This window comes from Ornithorhynchus anatinus, chromosome 1 (assembly GCF_004115215.2).
Source record: "Ornithorhynchus anatinus isolate Pmale09 chromosome 1, mOrnAna1.pri.v4, whole genome shotgun sequence".
Lineage (NCBI taxonomy): Eukaryota > Metazoa > Chordata > Mammalia > Monotremata > Ornithorhynchidae > Ornithorhynchus > Ornithorhynchus anatinus.
In genome coordinates, this window is record NC_041728.1 from 37666126 (window position 1) to 37693015 (window position 26890).

General features: G+C 54.7%; 2 protein-coding genes and 1 long non-coding RNA gene across 5 annotated transcripts; all 3 read left to right on the forward strand.

Annotated features, from left to right (window-relative positions):
* The first annotated feature begins 1860 nt into the window (after positions 1 to 1860).
* LOC120638293 lies at positions 1861 to 4396 on the forward strand. The gene is made up of 2 exons (XR_005659880.1): positions 1861 to 2016; positions 3913 to 4396. It is a non-coding gene; the product is annotated as an uncharacterized LOC120638293 (long non-coding RNA).
* A 6402-nt stretch (positions 4397 to 10798) lies between these two features.
* On the forward strand, positions 10799 to 15811 carry LOC100091117 (acyl-coenzyme A thioesterase 1). Its single transcript, XM_001520028.3, has 3 exons — positions 10799 to 11557; positions 13459 to 13661; positions 14767 to 15811. Exons 1-3 carry the CDS (start codon positions 10966 to 10968, stop codon positions 15370 to 15372), a joined length of 1401 nt encoding a protein of 466 aa, XP_001520078.2. The 5' UTR covers positions 10799 to 10965; the 3' UTR covers positions 15373 to 15811.
* A 2482-nt stretch (positions 15812 to 18293) lies between these two features.
* LOC100091099 (peroxisomal succinyl-coenzyme A thioesterase-like) lies at positions 18294 to 26004 on the forward strand. Of its 3 annotated transcripts, none has more exons than XM_001520014.4 (3): positions 18294 to 19152; positions 22012 to 22214; positions 25042 to 26004. In XM_001520014.4, exons 1-3 carry the CDS (start codon positions 18615 to 18617, stop codon positions 25645 to 25647), a joined length of 1347 nt encoding a protein of 448 aa, XP_001520064.3. In that variant the 5' UTR covers positions 18294 to 18614; the 3' UTR covers positions 25648 to 26004. The 3 variants fall into 3 exon arrangements, with proteins under 3 accessions (XP_001520064.3, XP_007663696.1, XP_007663695.1); XM_007665506.3 differs by having other exon boundaries at positions 18318 to 18701; XM_007665505.2 differs by having other exon boundaries at positions 19101 to 19327.
* The last annotated feature ends 886 nt before the right edge of the window (positions 26005 to 26890 follow it).

Genomic DNA, 26890 nt, shown 5'->3' on the forward strand with positions numbered 1-26890 from the left:
CAGAGGAGCGCAGTGTGCGGGCCTCGCTGGACTAGACAGTCGATCGTACTTACTGAGCCACTTCCTGTGGGCAGACCCCTCCCCAAGTGCTCGGGAGAGGACGGTAACTAAATAACGAAACTAAAACTAACTAAGATCTCCCTCCCAACGAACACCGGGAAATCGAGCCTCACTGTCTGACGCGTTTTCCACCCACAACGAGCTTAGCAGCAGCTCGGGGAGGTGAAGTAGGAAGGGGAGAGCGGATCGAGTGCTTTCAAAATGACGGCGAGGAGTTTCTATTTGATGTGGAGGTGGACGGACCGTCGCCGGAGGTCCTCGAGGACGTGGGGAGACGCGGACTGGACGTTTCTGGTGGTAAATGATCCGGGCGGCAGAGCCAATAGACCAGTACCGTTTTGGCACTATTAAAAACCGCGTCGCGTTGTCGACTGCTATTGTTTTCGTCCGTCTGTCTCCCCCGATGAATAATAATAATAATGTTGGTATTGGTTAAGCGCTTACTACGGGCAGGGCACTGTTCTAAGCGCTGGGGGGGATACAGGGTCATCGGGTTGTCCCACGTGAGGTTCACGGGCTTCATCCCCATTTTACAGAGGAGGGAACTGAGGCCCAGAGAAGCGAAGCGACTCGCCCACGGTCACACAGCTGACAAGGGGCGGAGCCGGGAGTCGAACCCATGACCTCCGACTCCGAAGCCCGGGCTCTTTCCACGGAGCCACGCAGACTGTGAGCCCGTCAGTGGGCAGGGATCGTCTTTATCTGTTGCCGAACTGTCCGTTCCCAGCGCTTACTCCGGTGCTCTGCCCATAGTAAGCGCTCATTAAATACTATTGAGTGAAGGAATTAATTCACGTTCAGTTCTGCTCATTTACGATTCTCCTCCTGTCTTTTCTTCCGCGGTGCTTCTGTGAAATAGGGATTCAGTTCCGTTCTCTCTTACTCAGACTGTGAGCCTCATGTGGGACAGGAACCGCGTCCCATCGGATAATTTTGTATCTACGCCAGTGCTCAGTACGGCGCCTGGCACATAGAGAAGCGTCTAAAAAAGAATAATATGTTTTAGAGAAGCAGCGTGGCTCAGTGGAAAGAGCCCGGGCTTGGGAGTCAGAGGTCAGTGGTTCGGATCCCGGCTCCGCCACTTGTCAGCTGTGTGACCGTGGGCGAGTCGCTTCGCTTCTCCGGGCCTCAGTTCCCTCATCTGTAAAATGGGGATGAAGACTGTGAGCCTCACGTGGGACAACCTCATTCCCCTGTATCTACCCCAGCGCCTGAACAGTGCTCTGCACGTAGCAAGCGCTTAACAAATACCAACATTAATAATAACAATGCTAAAGTTTGCATAGCCTTTCCCCAGCCCATACTTACGATGCTTATTTCTCGTCTGAGGTGGGAAGAGAAACGCTTATCCCAACTGAAGGTCCTCCTCTTTAGCTCATCGTTACCTATTCTGTTCTACTGTCCTCTCCCAAGCGCTCAGCACAGTGCTCTGCAGACGGTAAGCGCTCCATAAATTTGAAGAAGTGACTGATCTGACTGAATCACTTAGGAATTTCCTGCTTTCCAAAGTGTCCGGACAGTTCGGGGTCGAGTACAATTTCTCAGTCTCTTCATCCGGACAAAATCCAGGATGGATCCAGGAGGAACACCCATTTCTTTCACGGCATCTGTTAGGCGCTTACCGTGTGCCAGGCACCGTTCTAAGCGCTGGGGGTAAATACAAGCTGATCATCAGGCCGGACACCGTCCCCGTCCCACGTGGGGCTCGCAGCCTTGATCCCCACTTTGCAGGGGAGGTGACCGAGGCCCAGAGAAGTGAACCAGCTTGCCCCAGGTCGCCCAGCAGACAGGTGGCAGAGGCGGCATTAGAACCCAGGTCCTTCTGACACCCAGGCCCGGGCTCTCTCCACTAGGCCACGCTGCTTCTCGAGAGGATGAGATTCGACTGGGACGAGTGTCTTTTTTCCCACTTCAGAGGAAATACAAACATCAAAGACGGAGGCTGCGGAAAGGCTAGTCAGTCTTCGGCATTCTTACTGTGATGGTTGTTATTAATAATTCTAACGGCGATGATATTTGCTAAGCACTTACTATAGGCACTTTGATGTGCACCTCTGACAGATGTGGACCCTTTGTCTGACGAAGGCCCTGGTTTCAGGGCCTGATGAGAAACAACCTTGTCAAAGCCAAGAAAGTGCCAATTCCTTCACGACTTTGACTTTCACTGATTCGTTCATTCGGTCAGTCGTGTTTGTTGAGCGCCTCCTCTATGCGGAGCAGTGTACTAAGCGCTTGGGAGAGGACAATACGGCAACCAACGGTCACATTCCCCCCCCCCCCCCCCCCCCCCGGGGCTTAAAAATCAGAGGCGAAGCTCAGGGAAGCCATAAATGATGATAATAACAATGTTGGTATTTGTTAAGCGCTTCCTCTGTGCCGAGCACTGTTCTAAGCCGGGGGAGAGACAGGGTAACCAGATTGTCCCACCGACTGGTCGTGCGAATGATTTTCAGATGGAAATCATGCCCCTTTCAGGGTCCGACACAAGCCTCAGGGCCACTTTGTCCTACAAAAACGTTTCTGTAGCCCGTGACCCGTGTCTGGGTCGGGCGGGCTGGGAGTTTTCGTCAGGTCAGGTGTCTCGGAGAGGGGGATTGGGTCTCAGGAAGGTCAAATAGCTCAGCGTCGGGCTCTTAATATCGAGAGGTCAAGGGTTCGAATCCCCGTTCCGCTACTTGTCTGCTGTGTGACCTTGGGCAAGTCGTTTCACTTTTCTAGGCCTCAGTCGCCTCATCTGTAAAATGGGGATTGAGACTGGGGCCACGCCTTTACCCTGCTCATGTCTAAAAGTGCTCAGCAAGTACCATCGTTATTATTAGTAGCAGTAGTAATATTACTGTCACTGAATACGTATACCGATTAGCTCATGTATATGCGTTACCGTAGCTGAATTCGTCCGGGCATTCGATGGTATTTATTGAGCGCTTACTATGTGCAGAGCACCGTACTAAGCGCTTGGAATGGACAATTCGGCAAGAGATAGAGACCGTCCCTGCCCGGTGACGGGCTCACGGTCTAATCGGGGGAGACGGACGGACGAAAGCAAGACAACGTAATCACGATAAAGCGAATCGAGGGGATGGACACCTCATTAACAAAATAAATAGGGCACAGCGCTGAGGGGAGGGAGAGGGGGAGGAGCAGAGGGAAAAGGGCGGAAAGGGGGCTTAGCTGAGGGGAGGTGAAGGGGGGCAGAGAGACCGCGGAGGGAAAAGGGGAAGCTCAGTCTGGGAAGGCCCCTCGGAGGAGGTGAGCTCTCGGTAGGGCTTTGAAGAGGGGAAGAGAGTTAGTTGGGCGGACGTGAGGAGGGAGGGCGTTGCGGGACAGCGGTGGGACGTGGGCCGGGGGTCGTGAACGGGGGACGGCGAGGAGGTGGGCGGCGGAGGAGCGGAGTGAGCGGGGCGGGCGGTGGAAAGAGAGAAGGGAGGTGAGGTAGGAGGGGGGCGAGGTGATGGAGAGCTTTGAAGCCAAGAGTGAGGAGTTTTTGGTTCGGGGCGGAAGACGACAGGCAACCATTAGAGGTTTTTGAGGAGGGGAGTGACGTGCCCAGAGCGTTTCCGCAGGAAGATGATCCGGGCGGCGGAATGAAGAATAGACCGGAGCGGGGACAGACGGGAGGAAGGGAGATCCGAGAGAAGGCCGACACAGTAATCCGGTGGGGAGGATATTCTGAGAGCTTGTACCGGCACGATAGCCGTTTGGGTGGAGAGGAAAGGGCGGATCTGGGCGATATCGAAAAGGCGAGACCGGCAGGCCTCGGTGACGGATCGGATGTGTGGGGCGAACGAGAGAGCCGAGTCAAGGAGGACGCCGAGGTCGCGGGCTTGAGAGAGGAATACGTACACTGATCAGGTGTGTCAAGTTCCACCTAGGAAAACGACGACTGGCAAGGCCAGGATCCACCTCCTGAGCACCCTTAGCGACAACGAATCCCTGACCGCCGCCCGCGGCCCCGAGACCCAAATTATCAGCAACCCCGGCGGCCGTGAACCTCGGGCCGCCGCCCGTAGCCTGGAAAGCCAACGCCTTCGCTCGCCCAAGACCTCTTCGGCCACCGAGGGTCCGCTGGATGACCCGAAGCCGACAGTGAAGGGGCTCGGCGGATAACGAGAGGCCAGTGAAGACGACGACCGAGACGGGCGGAGCGGCAGGCGACACGCCAATCCGGCGCACGGACAGATAGGACTTGAGGGGAGGGGTGGGACGAGAGGGAAGGGTGAGGGGACGCGGGACCAGCGGGGAATATAAGGATGGGCTCATCCTCGGGGCTTTGGCTACCAGAACGGCCACTGACCCTATTATTCGTTGCAACAAAATGAATAAAAGCTTGACCCGACCTGACCCGTTACTTGGGATGCTTTCCAACTGGACTGTGAGCCCCACGTGGGACGGGGACCGTGTCCAACCTGATCTGTTTCCACCCAAGCGCTCAGTACCATGCCTGGCACGCGGTAAGCGCTTAGCAAATACCACAGATATTATTAGGAGTAGCCCGGCCTCGCGGAGAGAGCACAGGACTGGGTTGGGGTGGGGGAGCTATGCCGATTAAATATCCGTCTCCCCTTTCAACCCCTCTCGGATGGCACCTGGAGAGTTCCCTCTCCTCCGCCGGTCTCGGCTACGGGAGGGAGAGTCGAGCGGAGGCCCGTCCGTGCCGTTCCCAGCTGGGCAGTGGTAAACCGCTTCCGGATTTTGACGGGGAAAGCTCTCCGGATCCGCTCCCGGAACGATCGCGGACCGAGGCGGGGGCGTTCCGGGAGGGATGCGTCCGTGGAGTCGCTTTGGGGCGGAGACGACTCGACGGCACAAGGCGAGACTCCCCTTTTAGAGCAGTAGGTTTCACTGTGTTAAGACCGTGTCCATCCCAGCGTTTAGCAGGGTGCTTGCTCATTACCCCAAATAAATGCTGTTATTTCCACTCGAAAAAGTGGGAAAGGTGTAAAAGCAAAAGCAGTAAGACCCAGTGGAAAGAGCGCAGGCCTGGGACTCAGAGGACCTGGGCTCTAATCCGCGCTCTGCCACTCATCCGCTGTGTGACCTTGAGCAAGTCACTTCACTTCTCTGGGTCTCGGTCCCTTCGTCGGTAAAATGGGGATTCATTCAATAGTATTTATTCAATAGTATTTATTGAGCGCTTACTATGTGCAGAGCACTGTACTAAGCGCTTGGGATGAACAAGTCGGCAACAGATAGAGACGGTCCCTGCCGTTTGACGGGCTTACGGTCTGATCGGGGGAGACGGACAGACGAGAACGATGGCACTAAACAGCGTCGAGGGGAAGAACGTCTCGTAAAAACCGATGGCGACTAAATAGAATCGAGGCGATGTACAATTCATTAACAAAATAAATAGGGTAACGAAAATATATACAGTCGAGCGGACGGGTACAGTGCTGTGGGGATGGGAAGGGAGAGGTGGAGGAGCAGAGGGAAAAGGGGAAAATGAGGCTTTAGCTGCGGAGAGGTAAAGGGGGGATGGCAGAGGGAGTAGAGGGGGAAGGGGAGCTCAGTCTGGGAAGGCCTCTTGGAGGAGGTGATTTTTAAGTAAGGTTTTGAAGAGGGAAAGAGAATCAGTTTGGCGGAGGTGAGGAGGGAGGGCGTTCCGGGACCGCGGGAGGACGTGACCCGGGGGTCGACGGCGGGATGGGCGAGACCGAGGGACGGCGAGGAGGTGGGCGGCAGAGGAGCGGAGCGTGCGGGGTGGGCGGTAGAAAGAGAGAAGGGAGGAGAGGTAGGAAGGGGCAAGGTGATGGAGAGCCTCGAAGCCTAGAGTGAGGAGTTTTTGTTTGGAGCGGAGGTCGATAGGCAACCACCGGAGTTGTTTAAGAAGGGGAGTGACACGCCCAGATCGTTTCTGCGGGAAGATGAGCCGGGCGGCGGAGTGAAGAATAGACCGGAGCGGGGCGAGAGAGGAGGAAGGGAGGTCAGAGAGAAGGCTGACACAGTAGTCTAGCCGGGATATAACGAGAGCCCGTAATAGTAAGGTAGCTGTCTGGGTGGAGAGGAAAGGGCGGATCTCGGCGATATTGTAGAGGTGAAACCGGCAGGTCTCGGTAACGGATAGGATGTGTGGGGTGAACGAGAGGGGCGAGTCAAGGATGACACCGAGATTGCGGGCCTGCGGGACGGGAAGGATGGTCGTGCCATCCACGGTGATGGAGAAGTCTGGGAGCGGACCGGGCTTGGGAGGGAAGATGAGGAGCTCAGTCTCGCTCATGTTGAGTTTTAGGTGGCGGGCCGACATCCAGGTGGAGACGTCCCGGAGGCGGGAGGAGATGCGAGCCTGAAGGGAGGGGGAGAGGACAGGGGCGGAGATGTAGATCTGCGATTGAGACCGTGAGCCCCGGGGGAGGGTGTGGGAAAGTGCTCGGCAGTGCGATAGACGAGATCGAGGCCCGGTGAATGAGCTGCCTCTAGAAGAGCGAGTGTGCGGGCTGGGTAGCAGTAAGCCAGTCGGCCGGCCGTATCTATCGAGCGCTCGCCGCCTGCGGATTCCCGAGAAGATACATCCGCAGAGTCGCTGCGAATGGGAGACGACGGCATTTGATAACCGCGTGCGGAGCGCTGTGGTAAGGGTCTGGGAGAGGACGGTGCAACGATAGACACGTCCCCTCCTCCCGAAGAGCCGGCGGCCTAGAGGAGGGGGAGACAGACACCGAGCGAAATAAATAAACATGGACACGAGTGCCGTGGGGCTGGGAGAGGAGGGATTCATTCATTCATACATTCGATCGCACGTATTGAACACTTCCCGTGTGCAGAGCGCTGTATGAAACGCTCGGGAGGGTACAGTAGAACAATAGACAGACATATGCCCTGCCCACAGTGAGCTTTCAATCTAGGGGGGACGAATAAAGGGAGCCAGTCAGGGTGACGGAGAAGGGGGTGGGAGAAGAGGAGAGGCGGGCTTAGGGAAGGCTTCCCGGAGGAGGCGGGCCTTCGGTAAGGCTTGGCGGGGGTGGGGGAGAGACGCTGTCTGCTGGATGTGAGGAGGGAGGGCATTCGGGGCCGGAGGCGGGCGGACGGTGAGGTGAGGAAGGAGGGGGCAAGGCGATCGAGGGCTTCAGAGCCGACGGCGAGGAGTTTCTGCTCGACGTGGCGGGGGGGGGGGTCGGGCAACCACCGGAGGGTCTTGGGGAGGGCGGGGGGAGACATAAACCGAACATTTTTCGGTTGGTCTTCGGGGTCTGGCTCGGCCCTGAGTCCCTTCTGCAGCTCGAGCCGGCTCAGCCGGCCGAGCTCAGCTGCGGCTCTTCCCCTCGAATTCTTCTTCTTCTTACGGTGTTCGTTGAGCGTTTACTCTGCGCCAAGCACCGTTCTGAGCGCTGAGGTAGATACAGAGTAATCGGGTTGTCCCACGTGGGGGTCACGGTCACACGCTTGAGAAGCAGCGTGGCTCGGTGGAAAGAGCCCGGGTTGGGGAGTCAGAGGTCACGGGTTCTAATTCCGGCACCGCCGCTGGTCAGCTGGGTGACTTTGGGCGAGTCACTTCTCTGGGCCTCGGTTACCTCGTCTGCAAAATGGGGATGAAGACGGTGAGGCTCACGTGGGCCAACCTGATTACCTTGTATCTCCCCGGGCGCTCAGAATAGTGCGTGGCACACAGTAAGCGCTTAGCCTATGCCGTTGTCGCTACTGATCCCAATTTGACGGATGAGCTCACTGAGGCACAGGGCAGTTAAGTGGCTTGCTCAAGGTCACCTGGCAGACGGATGGAGGCGGCGGGATTAGAACCCAGGTCCTCTGACTCCCAGGCCCGGGCTCGGATTGCCTGGGGCCAAAATCTCTTCATTCGTCCATTATCCCATCTTATTTCTGGAGCGCTGTACCGAGCGCTTGGGAGAGCATAATGCAACAATCAGGAGTGACATTCCCTGGCCACGACGAGCACACCGTCTAGACGAGGGGGAGACAGACATGAAAACGGATGAATCAGATGAAAGATCTGGACCTAAGTGCTGGGGGGCCGGGAAGGGGAAAGGGAGCAAGTCGGTGGGAAATGAGGAAAAATGGGGCTCGGTCAGGCTAGGGCCCGAGCTGGCTGGGAGCGGGGAATGTGTCCGCTTTTTTGTTCTACTCTCGAGAAGCGGCGTGGCTCGGTGGAAAGAGCCCGGGATTGGGAGTCAGAGGTCAGGGGTTCGAATCCCGGCTCTGCCCCTTGGCAGCTGCGTGACCGTGGGCGAGTCACTTACCTTCTCTGGGCCTCGGTTCCCTCATCTGGAAAATGGGGATCAAGACTGTGAGTCTCACGTGGGACAACCTGATGACCCTGTATCTACCCCAGCGCTTAGAACGGTGTTCCGCACGTAGTAAGCGCTTAGCAAACACCAACAATTACTTATCTATTTACAGTCCTCTCCCAAGGGCTCAGTACAGTGCTTCGCGCACAGTAAGCGCTCACTTACAGCTATTAGTGACTGACTGAGCTCCGCCTGCCCCCCACCCCGCCCCGACTCTCTCCCTTCGCTCTCTGCCCCCCGCCCCGCAACACTTGTGAGCAGATATATATATCTATAATTCTATTTATTGATATTAATGCCGTCCCGCCCCCCCAAATGGACGGAGCGCGGGCATCGGCTGGGGCCGGGGGCTCTCCTGCAGCTCTCGGATCGGCCAGCAGAGGGCGCCGCCTGCAGCGCGCGAGCTCGGCCAACAGAGGGCGCCCTCGGAGCTCCTCCTGTGCCCCCCCCATCATTCAATCGTATTTCTTGAGCGCTTACTACGTGCACAGCACCGTGCTGGGCGCTTGGAATGTGCAATTGGGCAGCAGATAGAGAGGATCCCTGCCCCTCGACGGGCTTAAAGTCTAAACAAATGAGCGGAGCGCGGGGATCGGCTGGGTCACGGACCCTCGTGCAGCTCCCGGGCTCGGCCAGCAGAGGGCGCCGTCTGCTGCTCCTCCTGTGCCCCCCCCATCATTCAATAGTATTTATCGAGCGCTTACTACGTGCAGAGCACCGTACTGGGCGCTTGGAATGTGCAATTGGGCAACAGACAGAGAGGCTCCCTGCCCCACGGCGAGTTAACAGCCTAAACAAATGGGTGGGGATCGGCTGGGTCACGGACCCTCGTGCAGCTCCCGGGCTCGGCCAGCAGAGGGCGCCCTCAGACCTCCTCCTGTACCCCCTCAATCATTCAATCGTATTCATTGAGCGCTTACTACGTGCAGAGCACCGTACTGGGCGCTTGGAATGGACAATTGGACAACAGATAGAAAGGCTCCCTGCCCCACGTCGGGTTAACAGTTTAAACAAATGGGCGGGGGGTGGGGATGAGCTTGTGCAGCTCCCGGGCTCGGCCAGCAGAGGGCGCCGTTTGCAGCTCCTCCTGTGCTCCCCCTAATCATTCAATAGTATTTATTGAGCGCTTACAACGTGCAGAGCGCCGTACTAGGCGCTTGGAATGTGCAACTGGGCAACAGATAGAGAGGATCCCTGCCCCACGACGGGCTCACAGCCTAAACAAATGAGCGGAGGGTGGGGATCGGCTGGGTCACGGACCCTCGTACAGCTCTCGGGCTCGGCCAGCAGAGGGCGCCCTCAGACCTCCTCCTGTGCTCCCCCAATCATTCAATCGTACTTATTGAGCGCTTACAACGTGCAGAGCACCGTCCTGGGCGCTTGGAATGGACAATTGGGCAAGATAGAGAGGCTCCCTGCCCCACGGCGGGTAAGAGCACGGGATTTGGAGTCAGAGGTCATGGGTTCGAATCCCCGCTCTGCCACTTGTCAGCTGTGTGACTGTGGGCAAGTCACTTAACTTCTCTGTGCCTCAGTTCCCTCATCTGTCAAATGGGGATTAAAACTGTGAGCCCCACGTGGGACAACCTGATCATCCTGTATTTACCCCAGTGCTTAGAACAGTGCTCTGCACATAGTAAGCGCTTAACAAATACCAACATTATTATTAACAGCCTAAACAAATGAGTGGAGGGTGGGGATCGGTTTGTGCAGCTCCCGAGCTCGGCCAGCAGAGGGCGCCGTCTGCAGCTCCTCCTGTGCCCCCTCCATCATTCAATCGTATTTATGGAGCGCTTACTACGTGCAGAGCACCGTAATGGGCGCTTGGAATGTGCAACTGGACAACAGATAGAGAGGATCCCTGCCCCACGACGGGCTCACAGTCTAAACAAATGGGCGGAGCGTGGGGATCGGCTGGGTCACGGACCCTCGTGCAGCTCTCAGGCTTGGCCAGCAGAGGGCGCCGTCTGCAGCTCCTCCTGTGCCCCCCCATCATTCAATCGTATTTATGGAGCGCTTACTACGTGCAGAGCACCGTACTGGGCGCTTGGAATGGACACTTGGGCAACACATAGAGAGGATCCCTGCCCCACGACGGGCTTAAAGTCTAAACAAATGAGCGGAGCGCGGGGATCGGCTGGGTCACGGACCCTCGTGCAGCTCCCGGGTTCGGCCAGCAGAGGGCGCCGTCTGCCGCTCCTCCTGTGCCCCCTCCATCATTCAATCGTATTTATTGAGCGCTTACTACGTGCAGAGCACCGTACTGGGCGCTTGGAATGTGCAACTGGGCAACAGATAGAGAGGATCCCTGCCCCACGACGGGCTCACAGTCTAAACAAATGGGCGGAGCGTGGGGATCGGCTGGGTCACGGACCCTCGTGCAGCAGCTCTCGGGCTCGGCCAGCAGAGAGCGCCCTCGCAACTCCTCCTGTGTCCCCCCCGATCATTCAATCGTATTTATGGAGCGCTTACAACGTGCAGAGCACCGTGCTAGACGCTTGGAATGTGCAATCGGGCAACAGATAGAGAGGATCCCTGCCCCACGGTGGGTTAACAGCCCAAACAAACGGGCGGGAGCGCGGGGATCGGCTGGGGTCACGACTCTCGTGCAGCGCGCGAGCTCGGCCAGCAGAGGGCGCTGCGTCCGGCCCGGCCTTGGTCGACCATGTCTTCGCTGCTGGGGTGGCGGCTGGCCGGGAGGTTCAACGGGTTGTGCTCCCGCTCGGTCGCCAGCAAGGTCCCGTCTCCCGGAGGGCGGTCCCGTTGGTGCGCGAGCGCCGGCCACCCCCGGGCCTCCTCCATGGCGGTGAGCCTGAGCCTCCAGCCGTCTTCCCGCTGCCTGTGGGACGAGCCGGTGCGGGTGTCGGTGCGGGGCCTGCGGCCGGGGCAGGCGGTGACGCTGCGCGCCTCGCTCCGCGACGAGTCCGGGGAGCCGTTCCGGTGTCAGGGCCTGTACCGGGCGGACGAGGGCGGGCGGCTGGAGCTGGACCGCTCCCCGGCGCTGGGCGGCAGCTTCTCCGGCCTGGAGCCCATGGGGCTCATCTGGGCCCTGGAGCCCGCCAGGCCCCTGTGGCGGCTGATCAAGCGGGACGTGCGGACCCCGTTCGCCGTCGAGCTGCAGGTGCTGGACGGCCACGACCCCTCGCCCGGGCCCCTGCTGGCCACGGCCGTCCACGAGCGGGCTTTCATGGCCCCGGGGGTCAGGAGGATCCCCCTGCGCGAAGGCAAGGTGCGAGCCACCCTCTTCCTGCCCCCAGGTGAGCGCTCGGACTTGGGGTGTGGGTGATAATTTTCCTGGGCTCTCGCTGCGTTATCCCCCGGACCGTCAGGTCCTTACGGGCAGGGGACGCGTCTGTTCATTCTGTTGGCCTGGACTCTCCTAAGCGCCTAGTCCAGTGCCCTGCACAGGGTTAGAGCCCTCGAAAAAGACGGTTGATTGAAGGACCGGTGGATTGGGCAGCGCTTGACTCGGCGGTTGGGAAACTACGGTACAACTTTCCCCTAGTTCGGAAAATACGGTAAAACTGCGAGGGGAGAAACTGCCCCCTCGTGGGGAAACGACGGTACAACAGCTTTGATAGAGACGTTCCCGCGGTTGGGAAAATACGGTACAGCAGAGTTGGGGGACAAGGTCCCCCGGTTGGAGAAATACGGTACAGCAGAGTCGGGGGACAGGGTCCCCCGGTTGGGAAAATACGGTACAACAGAGTCGGGGGACAGGGTCCCCCGGTTGGGAAAATACGGCACAGCAGAGTCGGGGGACAGGGTCCCCCGGTTGGGAAAATACGGTACAACAGAGTCGGGGGACAGGGTTCCCCGGTTGGGAAAATACGGTACAACAGAGTCGGGGGACAGGATCCCCCGGTTGGGAAAATACGGTACAGCAGAGTCGGGGGACAAGGTTCCCCCGGTTGGGACAATACGGTACAGCAGAGTCGGGGGACAAGGTTCCCCCGGTTGGGACAATACGGTACAGCAGAGTCGGGGGACAAGGTCCCCCGGTTGGGAAAATACGGTACAACAGAGTCGGGGGACAAGGTCCCCCGGTTGGGGAAATACGGTACAGCACAGTCCGGGGACAAGGTCCCCCGGTTGGGGAAATACGGTACAGCAGAGTCGGGGGACAGGGTCCCCCGGTTGGGGAAATACGGTACAGCAGAGTCGGGGGACAGGGTCCCCCGGTTGGGACAATACGGTACAGCAGAGTCGGGGGACAAGGTTCCCCCGGTTGGGAAAATACGGTACAGCAGAGTTGGGGGACAAGGTCCCCCGGTTGGGGAAATACGGTATAGCAGAGTTGGGGGACAAGGTCCCTTGGTTGGGAAAATACGTTATAACAGAGTTGGTAGACCCCGTCCCTTAGTTGGGAAAATGTGGAGCACAGAGTTGGAAGGCACGGTCCCCTAGCTGGGAAAATATGGTAATAATAATAACGTTGGTATTTGTTAAGCGCTTACTTTGGGGAGAGCACTGTTCTAAGCGTAGGGGGAGATACGGGGTCATCAGGTTGTCCCACATGAGGCTCATGAGGGATGTAAATCCCCATTTTACAGATGAGGTAACTGAGGCACGGAGAAGTGAAGTGACTTGCCCACAGTCACACAGCTGACGAGTGGCAGAGCTGGGATTCGAACCCACGACCTCTGACTCCCAAGCCCGGCCTCTGTCCGCTGAGCCACGCAGCTTCTCAGAGCTGGAAGACACGGTCCCCTGGTTGGGAAAATACGACATAATGGAGTTGGCAGATACCGCCGTCTAATTAGGAAAACGTGTTACAACAGCTAGAGTGTGAGCTCACTGGGGGCAGGGATCGCCACCCTTTATTGCCGTGTCGTACTTTGCCAGGCGCTTAGTTCACTGCCCTGCACCCCGTAGGCGCTTAATAAATACGACCGAATGAATGAACGGTAGATACGGTCCCCTAGGTGGGAAGGTACGACAGAGTCGGTAGACACCGGGCCCTGTTAGGAAAAATACGGGCAAACAAGAGTTGGCAGATACCGTCCCCTAACTGGGAAAATACGGAACGGACTTGGTAGCCGCGGCCCCCTCGTTGGGAAAACACGATACAAAGGAGTTCCCAGACCCTGCCCTCTAGTTGGGGGGATACAAGCGCTCAGTACATAGCACTCCTTGAATGACTGTGTTTCTTCCATAGGTCCAGGCCCTTTCCCCGGGATCATTGACCTATCTGGAGCCGGAGGCGGTCTTTCTGAATACAGAGCAAGCCTGCTGGCCGGTCACAATTTTGCCACGCTCGCCCTTGCTTATTATAAGTACGACGACCTCCCCAAAGAAATGAAGGATTTACACCTGGAATATTTTGAAGAGGCTGTGGAATACCTACGGAAACACCCACAGGTTGCTTGCAAGTTTAATTTGGCTCCAGGCTTTTCGGAACCACCTTCCTTCCTTCCTTCAGTCAGTCATATTTATTGAGCCCTTAACCGGGCGCAAAGCACTGTACTAAGGTCTGGGGAGAGTGCTGTATAACAACCGACACATACTGCCCACGATGAGCTCACAGTCTAGAGGGGGAGACAGGCTGTTTAATAAATAAATTGATAAACTCCACGTGATTGTATATTAATAATAATAATAATGATATTCGTATTTGTGAAGCGCTTACTATGTGCAGAGCACTGTTCTAAGCGCTGGGGGAGATACAGGGCGATCAGGTCGTCCCACGTGAGGCTCACAGTTAATCCCCATTTTACGGATGAGGTAACTGAGGCACAGAGAAGTGAAGTGACTCGCCCACAGTCACACAGCTGACGAGCGGCAGAGCCGGGAGTCGAACCCATGACCTCTGACTCCGAAGCCCAGGTTCCTTCCACTGAGCCACGCTGCTTCCTTAATATTAATATTAGGGAATATTAATAATATTACTGTCTATCTACTGGTGATGAATTATTATATTATCGATTGATAGCACCATCATTAATTATAGTAACATGAGTAATATGTTATGCATCAATATGTTATATATTTATCTATATATGTATTTATATGTATATATAGACACATAAAAACCCGTTTCCCCTACCTCGCTTTTTCAGAAACCAAATTCAGAAATTACTCTACACGATACTTACTGATAATAATAATAATAAGTGACGGTTATGGTATTTTAAGCGCTTACTATCTGCCAGGCACTGTACTGAGCGCTGGGGTGGACACCACCACATCGGGTTGGACACGGTCCGTGTCCCACGTGGGGCTCACAGTCTCAATCCCCCTTTAACAGACGAGGGAACTGAGGCCCGGAGAGGTAAAGGTGACTTGCCCCAGGTCACACAGCTTACAGGTCGGCAGGGCCGGGATTAGAACCCGCGACCTTCCGGCTCCCAGGCCCGTGCTCGATCCACTACGCCATGGAGATCCCCTCGAGGGCCCCCAGGCTTCCGAAGCTGTAGAATAAAAGCAGAGTGATGGGAGGATTCTTCTCTCTCTCTGTGTCTCGTAGGTGAAAGGGCCTGGGATTGGACTGCTTGGGCGCTCAAAAGGCGGCGACCTTTGTCTGTCCATGGCCTCCTTCCTGAAGGGCATTACCGCCACCGTCACCATCAACGGTTCCGTGGCCAACGTGGGAGCGGCCTTACACTACAAGGGCACCACCATCCCGCCGGTCGGCATCAACCCGAAGCGGGTCAAGATCACTCAGTCGGGCCTGGTGGACATCGTGGATGTCCTGAACAGCCCCCTGGAGGAGCCCGACACCCAGAGCTTCATCCCGGTCGAGAAGGCCGAGTGCCGCTTCCTCTTCATTGTCGGCCAGGACGACCACAACTGGAAGAGCGAGTTCTTGGCCACCGAAGCCGCCAAACGGATCCAGGCGCACGGAAAGGAAAAGCCCCAGATCATCTGCTATCCCGGGACCGGGCACTACATCGAACCCCCGTACTTCCCCATGTGTCCGGCCTCCATGCACGCCCTGGTGGGCAAACCGGTCATCTGGGGCGGGGAACCCAAGGCCCACTCCGTGGCTCAAGTGGATGCCTGGCAGCAGATCCAGCGCTTCTTCCGCAGGCACCTGGACGGAGACCCAGAGGTGACCCCCACCAAATTATAAGTCTGCGGTGCCGGGACCATGGGAGCCACGGGCTGGTCGGAGAAGGGGAACGAAAGAATCCCCCGGCAAGTCGCGGTCAGCTAGGGAGTTTTGGCCGTTGGAATTGTTTCGGATCGCTGTCCGGAGGGCCTAGAATTGTTATTTCCAGAGCGGGCTCCCTCCCGGCCCCCCGCCGTAAAAGTCAGGTCTCCCGGGGGGAAAAACGGAGCTTATGGGAGAAGGGAGTTCGTCCGGGTGGTTTCCGTTTGGTTTATGTTCATCGTGGCAGCTGACTTTGTGTGGCTTTTGATTTCCAAATTTCACTCTCCGGTTTCGAGTTAGGAGGCTTCGTTTACTAACTAAAAGGAATTTAAAACTAACCAGGCCTAATATCATTTACAGACCGTGTTCAAGTTTGGATTCACCGAAGCTGCCCACTTAAAATTCTCCATTCAAATGAGTTTGTACTTTGGAGTTTTTCCATCTTTCTCGCGTATTACGGTTTCGTGAAAGAGCATGGGCCTTTTCTGTGAAACCTAGGAGGGAAGTGGACAGTGCTCGACCTATCCCGGGACTTTCCAGCAGTACGTACATTTTACAAAGAAAGACCACAGAAACACAAAGAAAACCACCGGATTCTCTTCCTCCGACATGTCGGTTAAATACGTCTGTCACCTCATCTCCCTGGGTCCATCCAAAGAGGGTATTTAAAAAATAAGACCCTGGATTTGAGATCCTGTCAGTTTTAAGCTCTGTACCTGACATAGTGGGGCGCATCCGGAGGGGAGGCAAGCGCCTCACTTGCCGTTATCGGACCTAACGTCACCCCTACCGCAGCGAGGGGCAGCGGGCCCTAGGGGCTAGAGCGCGGGTCCGATCCCGGCTCCGCCACTTGTCCCTTGCGTGACTTTGGGCAAGTCACCTCCCTTTTCTAGGCTTCGGTTACCTCGCCCGTAAAACGGGGATTAAGATCGTGAGCCCCAAGTGGGACATGGACTGTGTCCAAACTGATTAATTCAGTACAGAGCCTGGCACGTAGTAAGTGCTTAATACCCAGCGCTTAGAACAGTGCTTGGGGTAAGCGCTTAACAAAGACCATTATTATTATCATTATTACCATTTAAAAAAACGAAGACATACGAAACATTCTGGGAAAGTCTGTTGCAACCCAGAGCATTTCTCTGGGGGAGGGGGAATTTTTAGCCTCCTCCCCTTCATTCCAGAGCGGCTGTGGGCCCTTCCAAGGTGCCCGTGAACCGGAACTCCCGCTTCCGAGCCAGCGGGCCCAGCGGCAGAAGCCCAGACAGAGGGGAGACTGGACCCTTGAAATCAAAATACTAGACCTCTATTGTCTTTTGTCCTTGAAGAAGATACCCCGCTCAGGGGAGTTCACCTGAGAGTCTGTCCGGGGATGAAAAGGTCAATGGCAGACCTACCCTGCTTGCCACCTGTCGATCACAAAACCGGACATACCTACTCTCTGTACTTTGATCTTGTCCGTCCCGCCCCCGAACCTTTGCCCGCGTTCTCCCTCTGGCCTGGCACTCCAGCCCCCTTAATAATGTTGGTATTTGTTAAGCGCTTACTATGTGCAGAGCACTGTTCTAAGCGCTGGGGTAGACACAGGGGAATCAGGTTGTCCCACGTGGGGCTCACGGTCTTCATCCCCATTTTACAGATGAGGGAACTGAGGCACAGAGAAGTGAAGTGACTCGCCCACGGTCACACAGCCGACAAGTGGCAGAGCTGGGATTCGAACTCATGAGCTCTGACTCCAAAGCCCGTGCTCTTTCCACTGCACCACGCTGCTTCACTTTTGACAGTCCACCCCTCTGCCCATCTTCAAAACCTTCCTAAAATTCCATCTCCACAAGGCTTTCCCGGGCTAACCTCTTCGTTTCTTGAATATGTATCTCTTTAAGTACTTCGATACTTACCCCAGGCCCACCATAATAATCATGATGATAATTATGGTATTTGTTAAGCGCTTACTATGTGCCAGGCACGGTAGTAAGCGCTGAAGTGGATACAAGCAAATCATTCATTCAACAGTATTACTGAGCGCTTACTATGTGCAGAGCACTGTATTAAGCGCTTGGAATGGACAATTCGGCAGCAGGTAGAGACCATCCCTGCCCAGGGACGGGCTCACAGTCTAATCGGGAGAAAGACGGACAAAAGCAAGACAACCTAATCACGATAAATAGAATCAAGGGGATGTATACCTCAAAAACAAAATAAATAGGGTAATAAAAAATATGTACAAATGAGCACAGTGCTGAGGGAAGGGGGAGGAGCAGAGGGAAAGGGGGTTTAGCTGAGGGGAGGTGAAGGGGGAGATCGGGTTGGATCCAATCCCTGTCCCACGTGGGGCTCGCAATCTCAATCCCCATTTTACAGATGAGGTAACAGAGGCACAGAGAAGTTAAGTGACTTGCCCAGGGGCAACAGCTAAGCAAATATCAACCCCCATCCCTACTCTCTTTTTATGTCTATCTCCCCGTGAGGACTGTAAGCTCCCTGCGGCCGGGGATCTGGACTGTCGTAGTGTAGTTTCCTAAGCGCTTTAGTGGAGTGCTCTGTAGACAGTAAATTAAACGAGTCACCATAACGACGGGGGAAGAACAGTAAACTCGGGGAAGAAAATTATGTGGTCTCATTCGCCACCTCCGTGGTCCTGCTTTCTGGCCATTGCTTCAGCTTTCTGGCTGGGCCCTGCCGGATGGTGGAAATCGAGGAATGCCCTGTCGGGACGGGCTCCAAGGAATGCAAACGTCCTGACCGGGTGGGCTCTAGGGGAGGCCATGTCCTGACAGAGAAGCCTCTAGGGAAGGAGAAGTCCTGTCAGGACAAGCTCCAGGGGAGGCGATGTCCTAACAGGGAGGGCTCCGGGGGAGGGAATGTCCTGTCGGGGCCTGCTGCAGGAGAGGGGGACGTCCTGTCTGTGTGGTCTCCAGGGGAGGAGGGGACCTGTCAGGGAGGGTTCCAGGAGGCGGGGGATGTCCTGACGGGACATTCCCTCCCCCGGAACCCGCCCTGACAGGCCATCTCCTTCCCTAGTGCCCTCCCCGTCAGACCATGGCCTCCCCTGGAGCTGCCGGAGAGGGGGAGGTCCCGTGAGGGCGAGGGACGTCCTGTGAGGGAAGTGCGGCTCCGGGAGCGGGTCGTTTCCCCTCCTCGGGTTATCCTCGCCTTATCCCGACCGGGACGGGGACGGGAGCTCTCGTGACCTCCTAACCTGAGTCCTGGCCGCCGTCAGAGGGATGGCAGTCCGGGCCTTGGCCTCAGGGGAGGCGCCCGCCCCTTCTCAGGGCCTGCTCTTCTCCGGAGACCGTGTCGCCTCCATGGCGGTGAGCGTGAGCCTCCAGCCGTCTTCGCGCTGCCTGTGGGACGAGCCGGTGCGGGTGTCGGTGCGGGGCCTGCGGCCGGGGCAGGCGGTGACGCTGCGCGCCTCGCTCCGCGACGAGTCCGGGGAGCCGTTCCGGTGTCAGGGCCGCTACCAGGCGGACGAGGGCGGGCGGCTGGAGCTGGACCGCTCCCCGGCGCTGGGCGGCAGCTTCTCCGGCCTGGAGCCCATGGGGCTCATCTGGGCCCTGGAGCCCGCCAGGCCCCTGTGGCGGCTGATCAAGCGGGACGTGCGGACCCCGTTCGCCGTCGAGCTGCAGGTGCTGGACGGCCACGACCCCTCGCCCGGGCCCCTGCTGGCCACGGCCGTCCACGAGCGGGCTTTCATGGCCCCGGGGGTCAGGAGGATCCCCCTGCGCCAGGGCCGGGTGCGGGCCACCCTCTTCCTGCCCCCAGGTCAGTGGCCCTCTGGACCATCCGAGAATGCCCCCGGATCCCCTTCTCAACAACCCGCCCCTGATAATCGACGGATCTCTGAGACCCTGGCTCTGTGCGACATGTTGGCTACACGCTGGGGCAGACCCACTCCCGGTCTCGCATGGAGAACCGGACTGGCATTCCTTGTTTACAGGTGAGGCGAGAGCCCCGAGGAAGGTAAGTGACCGGTCCAAGTCCCCCCCGCAGGTAAGTGGCTGAGCCAGGGTGAGAACCCGGATCTCTTAGCTCCCAGACCCATGCTCTTTCACCCCGACCGTGTCGCTTCTTTTTTTAAAATGTTTAACCAAGAGATTTTCCTTTGAAAGGAAAATATTTGAGCTTTTTCCTTCAGCCCTTAACTTTGGCCTTCAGATCTCTGCATTCATTTCCTGAGGGTGGAACACCATATTAAGGTGGGAACTGGGCCGAGAATCTCACGAGCTGTGTGAATAATCATCGTAATAATGATGATGGTATTTGTTAAGCGCTTACTATGCGCCGAGCACTGTTCTAAGCGCCGGGGTAGACGCGGGGTAATCCGGTTGTCCCACGTGGGGCTCACAGTCTTCATCCCCATGTTACAGATGAGGAAACTGCGGCACAGAGAAGTGAAGTGGCTTTCCCAAGGACACACAGCAGGCAAGTGGCAGAGCCGGTTTCTTGCCACTAAGCCACACCGCTTCTCTCTAAGTGGTTGGGGGGCGGTGCCAGGGAGGACCGGAAACACGGTAACGTTAAAGCAGCATAAAGAACTAAGACGGATATGGATTACACAAAATCGGTGGTATTGATCGAGTGCCTACTACGAAACAGAGCACTGTACTGAGCGCTTGGGAGAGTTGCTAGTCACGTTCCCTGCCCGCAAGGAGCTTACAATCCGGAGCAGGGTTGCACCCTCTACTTACTGCCAGGTAGGCTGTAAGCTCCTCGGGGGCCGGGAATGTGCCGGTTTATTGGTCTATCGTAGTCTCCCAGGCGCTTAGTACAGTGCTCTGCACACCGTAAGCGCTCAATAAATACGGCTGAACGAATGAACGGACTGAGAAGGTTGAGGTTAAGGTCCTACCTCCGAGCAGGACAAAAGCAAAGATGGCCAGATAGCTTGGCATTCTGTTACCGGGCTTTCCTCATCCCAGGAGTCATTTAAGGCCATTCTTCCTGTTTCTTTTCAGAAATCAGCGATTAAGTAAACGGAGAGTGCCTCTACCCGGTTTCAAATTCTCTCCGGTCAGTCAGGCGAGAAAGATTAGTTATTGAGTACCCACAGGTTAAAGAGCTCAATGGGTCAGGGCCCAGCTAACTACCCCGCACCGCAAACACGGGTAAACAAAACCCAAAGATTTTTGCTTATCGCGGCAAAAATTTGCCCCCGGGTTCCTGATTAGTCCCAGGTCCCGATCTTCCAACAGAAAATATTTTGGAAAACGATGATGCCAGCTGATAACTCTCTTTCCAAAATCCCTGGCTCCTCCTTTCATTACCAAAGAATGCAATTCCCAGCGAGCCTCTCCTCACCAGAATGAGCCCAACTCACCAACTCTCAGGAGAGTTTGCGAGACTCTCAGTGCCTTTAATGGAATTGATTTCGGTGTCGAAATGTGGCTAAAGGCAAACGAAAAAACTTTCTCCAGTTCACGGTCCTTTCCAACACTCTTGTGACTTCACCTTCTTTCCAATAATTTCGCCAGTTACCATTTAAAGAGCCTTCAGCTTCTTCCCTGTTCGGTCTACTTACTTTCGGATGTACCCAACATTGTGCTAAAGCACCAGTGGGAGCTCATAATTCCTCTAGACGGAAAGCTCGTTGTGGGCAGGGAATGTGTCTGTTTATTGTTCAGTTGTCCTCTCCTGAGCACTTAGCACAGTGCTCTGCACACCATGAACGCTCAGTAAATGCGACTGACTCTCCTCAAACACCTCCAGGAGCTTCCTACTGTTTGTTGTGTAAGGCTTCTTCTCGAAGATAAAAATCTCCTGACTTTGAGAGCATTTCAAAGCTCTCCCCATCAGCTGACTCTTACCTATCTGCGACCTTACCCTGTTACATTCCGATCCGTACTCTGCTTCTGTCACACGTCACCTCCGATCCTCTATTCCCGCTTTCCTGCTGTCCGGAACACTCTTTACCCCTGCACACCTTCATATCCCTGTCCTCCTTCTAAGTTCTCTTAAAAAGCCATGTCCAGCTGGCATTCTTTGATTAGTCCTACCACCTTCCCCATCGTGACATCCTCTCAGCAATCACGAATGGATCTCTATTCGTTTATGGATTGATTGATTTACTTGGACTCAGCGTTTATGTCTCAGAGTGACTACTGCGTAGACATCGATTTATGCCTACTCTCTCCCTCATGAGATAGTAAGCTTCTGGAGAAGCAGCACGGCGTAGTGGCTAGAGCACGGGCCCGGGCGTCAGGAGGTCACGGGTTCCAACCCCGACTCTGCCTCTTGTCTGCCGTGTGACCTCGGGCAAGTCACTTCACTTCGCTGGGCCTCAGTTACCTCATCTGGAAAACGGGGATTGAGACCTGGGACAGGGACTGCCTCCAACTCGATTTGCTTGTATCCACCCTAGCGCTGAGTACAGTGCCTGGCACATAGTAAGCGCTTAACAAATACCACAGTGGGTGCTGCTGTTCTCGAGGGCAGGGATCAAACCTTCTTTCTCTTATACAGGCCTCAAGCACTTGGGACAGTGCTCTGAACAAAGGAGGTGCTCAGAAAGTGCTCTCGGTACCGGCGGCAAAGTTGCTTATTAGAAACGTCACAAGAAAGAGAACAGTCTGACCTAAAGAACGTAAAAGTGATGAATAAAGACCTACGCTTTGTCTCTTCCAGGACAAGGACCCTTTCCGGGAATCATTGATATCTTTGGTATTGGAGGGGGCCTGTTTGAATACAGAGCGAGTCTGCTGGCTAATCACGGCTTCGCTAGCCTGGCTCTAGCTTATTACGGATTTGAAGATCTGCCCCAAGACTTTAAGGAAGTAGACCTGGAGTACTTTCAAGAGGCTATAAACATCATGCTACGACAACCCCAGGTTCTCAACTTTATTCCTTCCTCAAGGGAGCCTACCGCTCCACTCTCGTCTAGCTTTCGCTGGGGTTAAAATACCACAGTGATTAGTTAAAAAATTCCTCCAGTTGAATTCTACACCAGATGCGTTTGGGGCAGCATAACGAGACAAGTGGTGGCTGTGTTTGAAAGGATTCTTTCAGCTGGGGGTGAGGAGTTGTTTCCTCCTAAATTACCTGGAGTTGACCCGTTTTTCTCTCTTTTCCATCTTCGCGGGGTTAATTTATTTGTCTTTTTTTACATTTCCGACAGCCAGGAAACCTTATTTTCCGTTTAGGGCTTTGGAGAGGTGAAAGTGTTTTTGTTTAATAGTATCTGTTAAGCCCGTACTAAGTGCCAGGCACCGTACTAAGCGCCGGAGTAGGTACAAGATAGGTGGGGCGCGGTCCGTGTCCCACCGGGGGCTCACAGTTTTCATCCCCATCTTACAGATGAGGTAACTGAGGCACAGAGGAGTGAAGTGATTTGCCCAGTGTTCCCCAGGAACTAAGCGGCGGAGCTGGGATTAGAATCCAGGTCCTTCTGACTCCCAGGTCTGGGCTCTGTCCACTAGGCCACACTGCTTCTCGGGGCTTCACAGCGGTGAAAATGTTTACAAGCTGGCACTAGGCTGGTGGTGTTGAAGTAACTATTTCCTGGAATTAGGTTTCTGGTGTGATTGGAGTGATTCTTGTATCGTGCTCTTCCAAGCGCTTAATACAGTGCTCTGCACACAATGAGCGCTCAAGAAATACGACTGAAGGAATGAATGGACTCTAGTGTTTAAGCCCAGTTTGTAGTCTGGGAGCCAGTAACTGGTAGAAATGAACGATTCGGTGATGAAATTTATTAAGTGCTTACTTCGCGTCCAGCTCCGGGCTAAGCACTGAAATCCATACAGGAGATTCATTCAGTCGTATTTACCGAGCGCTTACTGTGTGCAAAGCACAGATCAGATCGGACACAGTCCCTGTCCCATGTGAGACTGACATTGTAAAAGTTATCTTGTCTCATGTCTCAATAACCTCAGCACAGAGAGGCCTAGTGACTTGCCCAGGGTCGCCCAGCAAGTAGTGGCACAGATTGGAACCTAGGTCTCCTGACTCCCAGCCTCATAGTTTTCCTCCTAAACCAGGGGTTGGCCATCCTTTGAGCCACTGGTCTGCAAAGTTCACCTTCCAGTTTATACCTCCCCACACGACCATGATGTCATTAGGTTTCCCGGAGCATGGCGTGATATAATGATGTCACTCCACGCTGCTTCTCATAGCACACGTTGCTACGAGCGGAAGCAGCGTGGCCTAGTGGTTAGGACCCGGGCCTGGGAGTCAGAAGGACCTGGTTCTAATCCCGGCTCCGCCGCTCGAATGCTGTGGGTGACCCCGGGCAAGTCCCTTCACTTCTCTGTGCCTCAGTTCCCTCATCTGTAAAATGGAGATTAAGACGGCGAGCCCCACGTGGGACTCGGATTTTGTCCAACCCGATTTGCTTGTAAATAATAATAATAATTACGTTTGTATTTGTTAGCTCTTACTATGTGCCGAGCACTGTCCTAAGCACTGGGGCTCCCAGTCTTAATCCCCATTTTACAGATGAGGTACCTGAGACACCGAGAAGTTAAGTGACTTGCCCAAAGTCACACAGCTGACAGGTGGCGGAGCCGGGATTAGAACCCATGACCTATGACTCCTAAACCCGTGTTCTTTCCACTGAGCCACGCTGCTCCTTGTACCCACGCCTGTGCTTAGGAGAGTGCTTGGCACATAGTAAGCGCTTAACAAATGCCACAGTATCAGTCTACATACCAGAGAGCATGGCTAATAACTAAAGACAAATAACTGAAGTCAGTTCCCGGCACACAAAAAGCGCTTAACAAATATCACCATATCTATACCAGTGAGCATGGCAAAGAGCTTAAGACAAATAACTGAAGTACAGTGCCTGGCACAGAGAAAGCGCTTAACAATTACCACAACAATCTACCTACACATCAGCAAGCAGGGCAAACGGCTGAAGACGGATACCTGAAATACAGTGCCTGGCGTACAGAAAGCCCTTAATAATTACCACAGTATCTATCTTTACCAGAGCGCATAGCAAGCAGCTAAAGACAAATAACTAAAGTACTGTGCCTGGCACAGAGAAAGCGCTTAACAATTACCACAACAATCTACCTACACATCAGCAAGCAGGGCAAATAGCTAAAGACGGATACCTGAAATACAGTGCCTGGCGTACAGAAAGCCCTTAACAATTACCACAGTATCTATCTTTACCAGAGCGCATAGCAAGCAGCTAAAGACAAATAACTAAAGTACTGTGCCTGGCACAGAGTAAGCGCTGAACAAATAGCGCCATATCTGAACCGGAGACCGTGCAAGATCGCTAAAGACAAAGGGGTTGAAAGTCATATGGCCAGCAGAGTCGAAAATTACTGATCCAATCGATCGTATTCCATTCAATCATATTTACTGAGCACTTACTGTGTGCAGAGCACTGTACTGATATTTTGTCACCAGGCTACTTGTTTTGTTTTGTTCTGTTTCGCTTTGCTGTCTGTCTCCCCCGTTTAGACTGTGAGCCCGTCATTGGGCAGGGATTGTCTCTATCTGTTGCCGAACTGTACATTCCAAGCGCTTAGTACAGTGCTCTGCACATACTAAGCGCTCAATAAATACGATCGAATGAATGAATGAACGAATGATTCTCTCGGGTCAGATACCAGTTTCCCAGATAAGCAGTTTCTTTGGGAAATTGAGACCGCGAAGGAGCCGAGGTTGACCGTTCATCGGATTGCTTTATTCCCCCTCAAGGTGAAGGGGCCGGGAGTTGGATTACTTGGAATTTCCAAAGGGTCGGACCTGTGCCTCTCCATGGCCGCCTTCCTGAAAGGAATCACAGCTACGGTCTCCATCAACGGTTCCGCCATCAACAACCATTCCGTACTGCGCTACAAGGATGTGCGGATCCCACCCATTGGCTACAACCTAAGACGGATCAGAATCACAGGCTTGGGCGTTCTGGACATCGTGGATATCTGTAACGACCTGTTAGACGGGCCCCGAAACCCGAGCGTTCTTCCGCTGGAGAGAGCCGAGGGAGTCTTCCTGTTTATCGTTGGGCAAGACGACCATAACTGGAAAAGCGAATTTTACGCCGACATAGCTTCCAAGCGGTTAGAGTTGTACGGAAAGGAAAAGCCCCAAATACTCTGTTACCCCGGAACGGGGCATTACATCGAGCCCCCTTATTTCCCGATGTGTCCGGCTTCCACGCACGCACTGGTGAGGAAGCCAGTTATTTGGGGCGGAGAGCCCAGGGCGCACTCCAAAGCCCAGGTAGATGCTTGGCGGCAGATTCAAGCCTTTTTCCGCAAACATCTGGGGATGGATGAGAACGCACCTCCCCCTAGATTATAACCCAGATCCCTTTTTGTCGAGATTGAGTTCCGCTCAAAATGTAATACCCGGAACACTGAGAAACGGGGTGGCCTAGTGGCCAGAGCCCAGGCCTGGGAGTCAGAAGGGTTCTGACCCCATTTCCTCCGCTCCTCTGCTGCTTGACCTTGGGCAAGTCGCTTCGCTTCTCTGGGCCTCAGTTCTCTCGCCTGCCAAACGGGGAGGACGCCCGTGAGTCCCAAGTGGGACGTGGGCTGGGTGCAACCCGATTAGCTCGTATCTTCCCCGGCACTTGGAAGAGTGCCCGGCACATGGAAAGCGCTTAACAAATGCCAATAAACAATAAAGGTGCTCTTGAATAAGAAGCAACAGATTCAATTCGTAGAGTCAAGTTCCTCTTGAATAAAGGGATGCGGTCAAAGTGGTAATTTCAGGTTCTGGGGGAAGATCATTTTTCCAGTCCTTTGTGAGGTTCATATACAGCTCAAGTGTTTCCTGGGCTCGGCTCCCAGGAAGGACCTGGACCACATGAAGGTGTGGGTGGAAATACAGGATTTTTTAAAGAGTATCTAAACTGTGAGCTCGTTCTGGGCAGGGAAAGGGCCAACCCACTCTATTATATTGTGCTCTCCCAAATGCTTAGCTCAGTGCTCTGCACACAGTAAACGCTCAATAATTATGGTCGATTGATTAACTGATAGTAGAGTGCTTTGACCGCACTACCCAGTTATACCCGTCCTCATTGAATTCCTTTCATACGATAACCATAATTGTGATATTTGTTCATCGCTTACTGTGTGCCAAGCGCTGTACTAAGTGTTGCGGGAGAAATAAGACAATTAGGTTGGACACAGTCCTGTCAATCAATCAGTCAATCATGTTTAATTCTTTTCCTATGGTATTTAAGTGCTTACTATGTACCAGGCACCGTACTAAGCACTGGGGTAGATACAGCAGGGCGTAGCGGCCCGGGAGTCAGAAGGTCATGGGTTCTAATCCCGGCTTCACCACTTCTCTGCTGAGTGACCTTGGGTAAGTCGCTTCACTCTTCTGGGACTCGGTGATCTCAACTGTAAAATGGGGATTGAGACTGTGAGCTCCACGAGGGACAGGGACCGTGTCCAACTCGATTTGCTTGTTTCCACTCCAGCGCTTAATACAGTGCCTGTCACGTAGTCAGCGCTCAACCAATACCCTCGTTATACAAGCTGATTAGGTTAAACACAGTCTTAACCCCATTTTACAGATGAAGGGAACTGAGGCC

Excerpts from the sequence above, each read along its gene's own strand:
- LOC100091117 (XM_001520028.3), top strand. The coding sequence starts at position 10,966 with ATGTCTTCGCTGCTGGGGTGGCGGCTGGCCGGGAGGTTCAACGGGTTG. Across the intron at positions 11,558-13,458 it reads CACCCTCTTCCTGCCCCCAG|GTCCAGGCCCTTTCCCCGGG; the intron begins GTGAGCGCTCGG and ends TTTCTTCCATAG. Across the intron at positions 13,662-14,766 it reads ACCTACGGAAACACCCACAG|GTGAAAGGGCCTGGGATTGG; the intron begins GTTGCTTGCAAG and ends TGTGTCTCGTAG.
- LOC100091099 (XM_001520014.4), top strand. The coding sequence starts at position 18,615 with ATGGCAGTCCGGGCCTTGGCCTCAGGGGAGGCGCCCGCCCCTTCTCAG. Across the intron at positions 19,153-22,011 it reads CACCCTCTTCCTGCCCCCAG|GACAAGGACCCTTTCCGGGA; the intron begins GTCAGTGGCCCT and ends TGTCTCTTCCAG. Across the intron at positions 22,215-25,041 it reads TCATGCTACGACAACCCCAG|GTGAAGGGGCCGGGAGTTGG; the intron begins GTTCTCAACTTT and ends TTCCCCCTCAAG.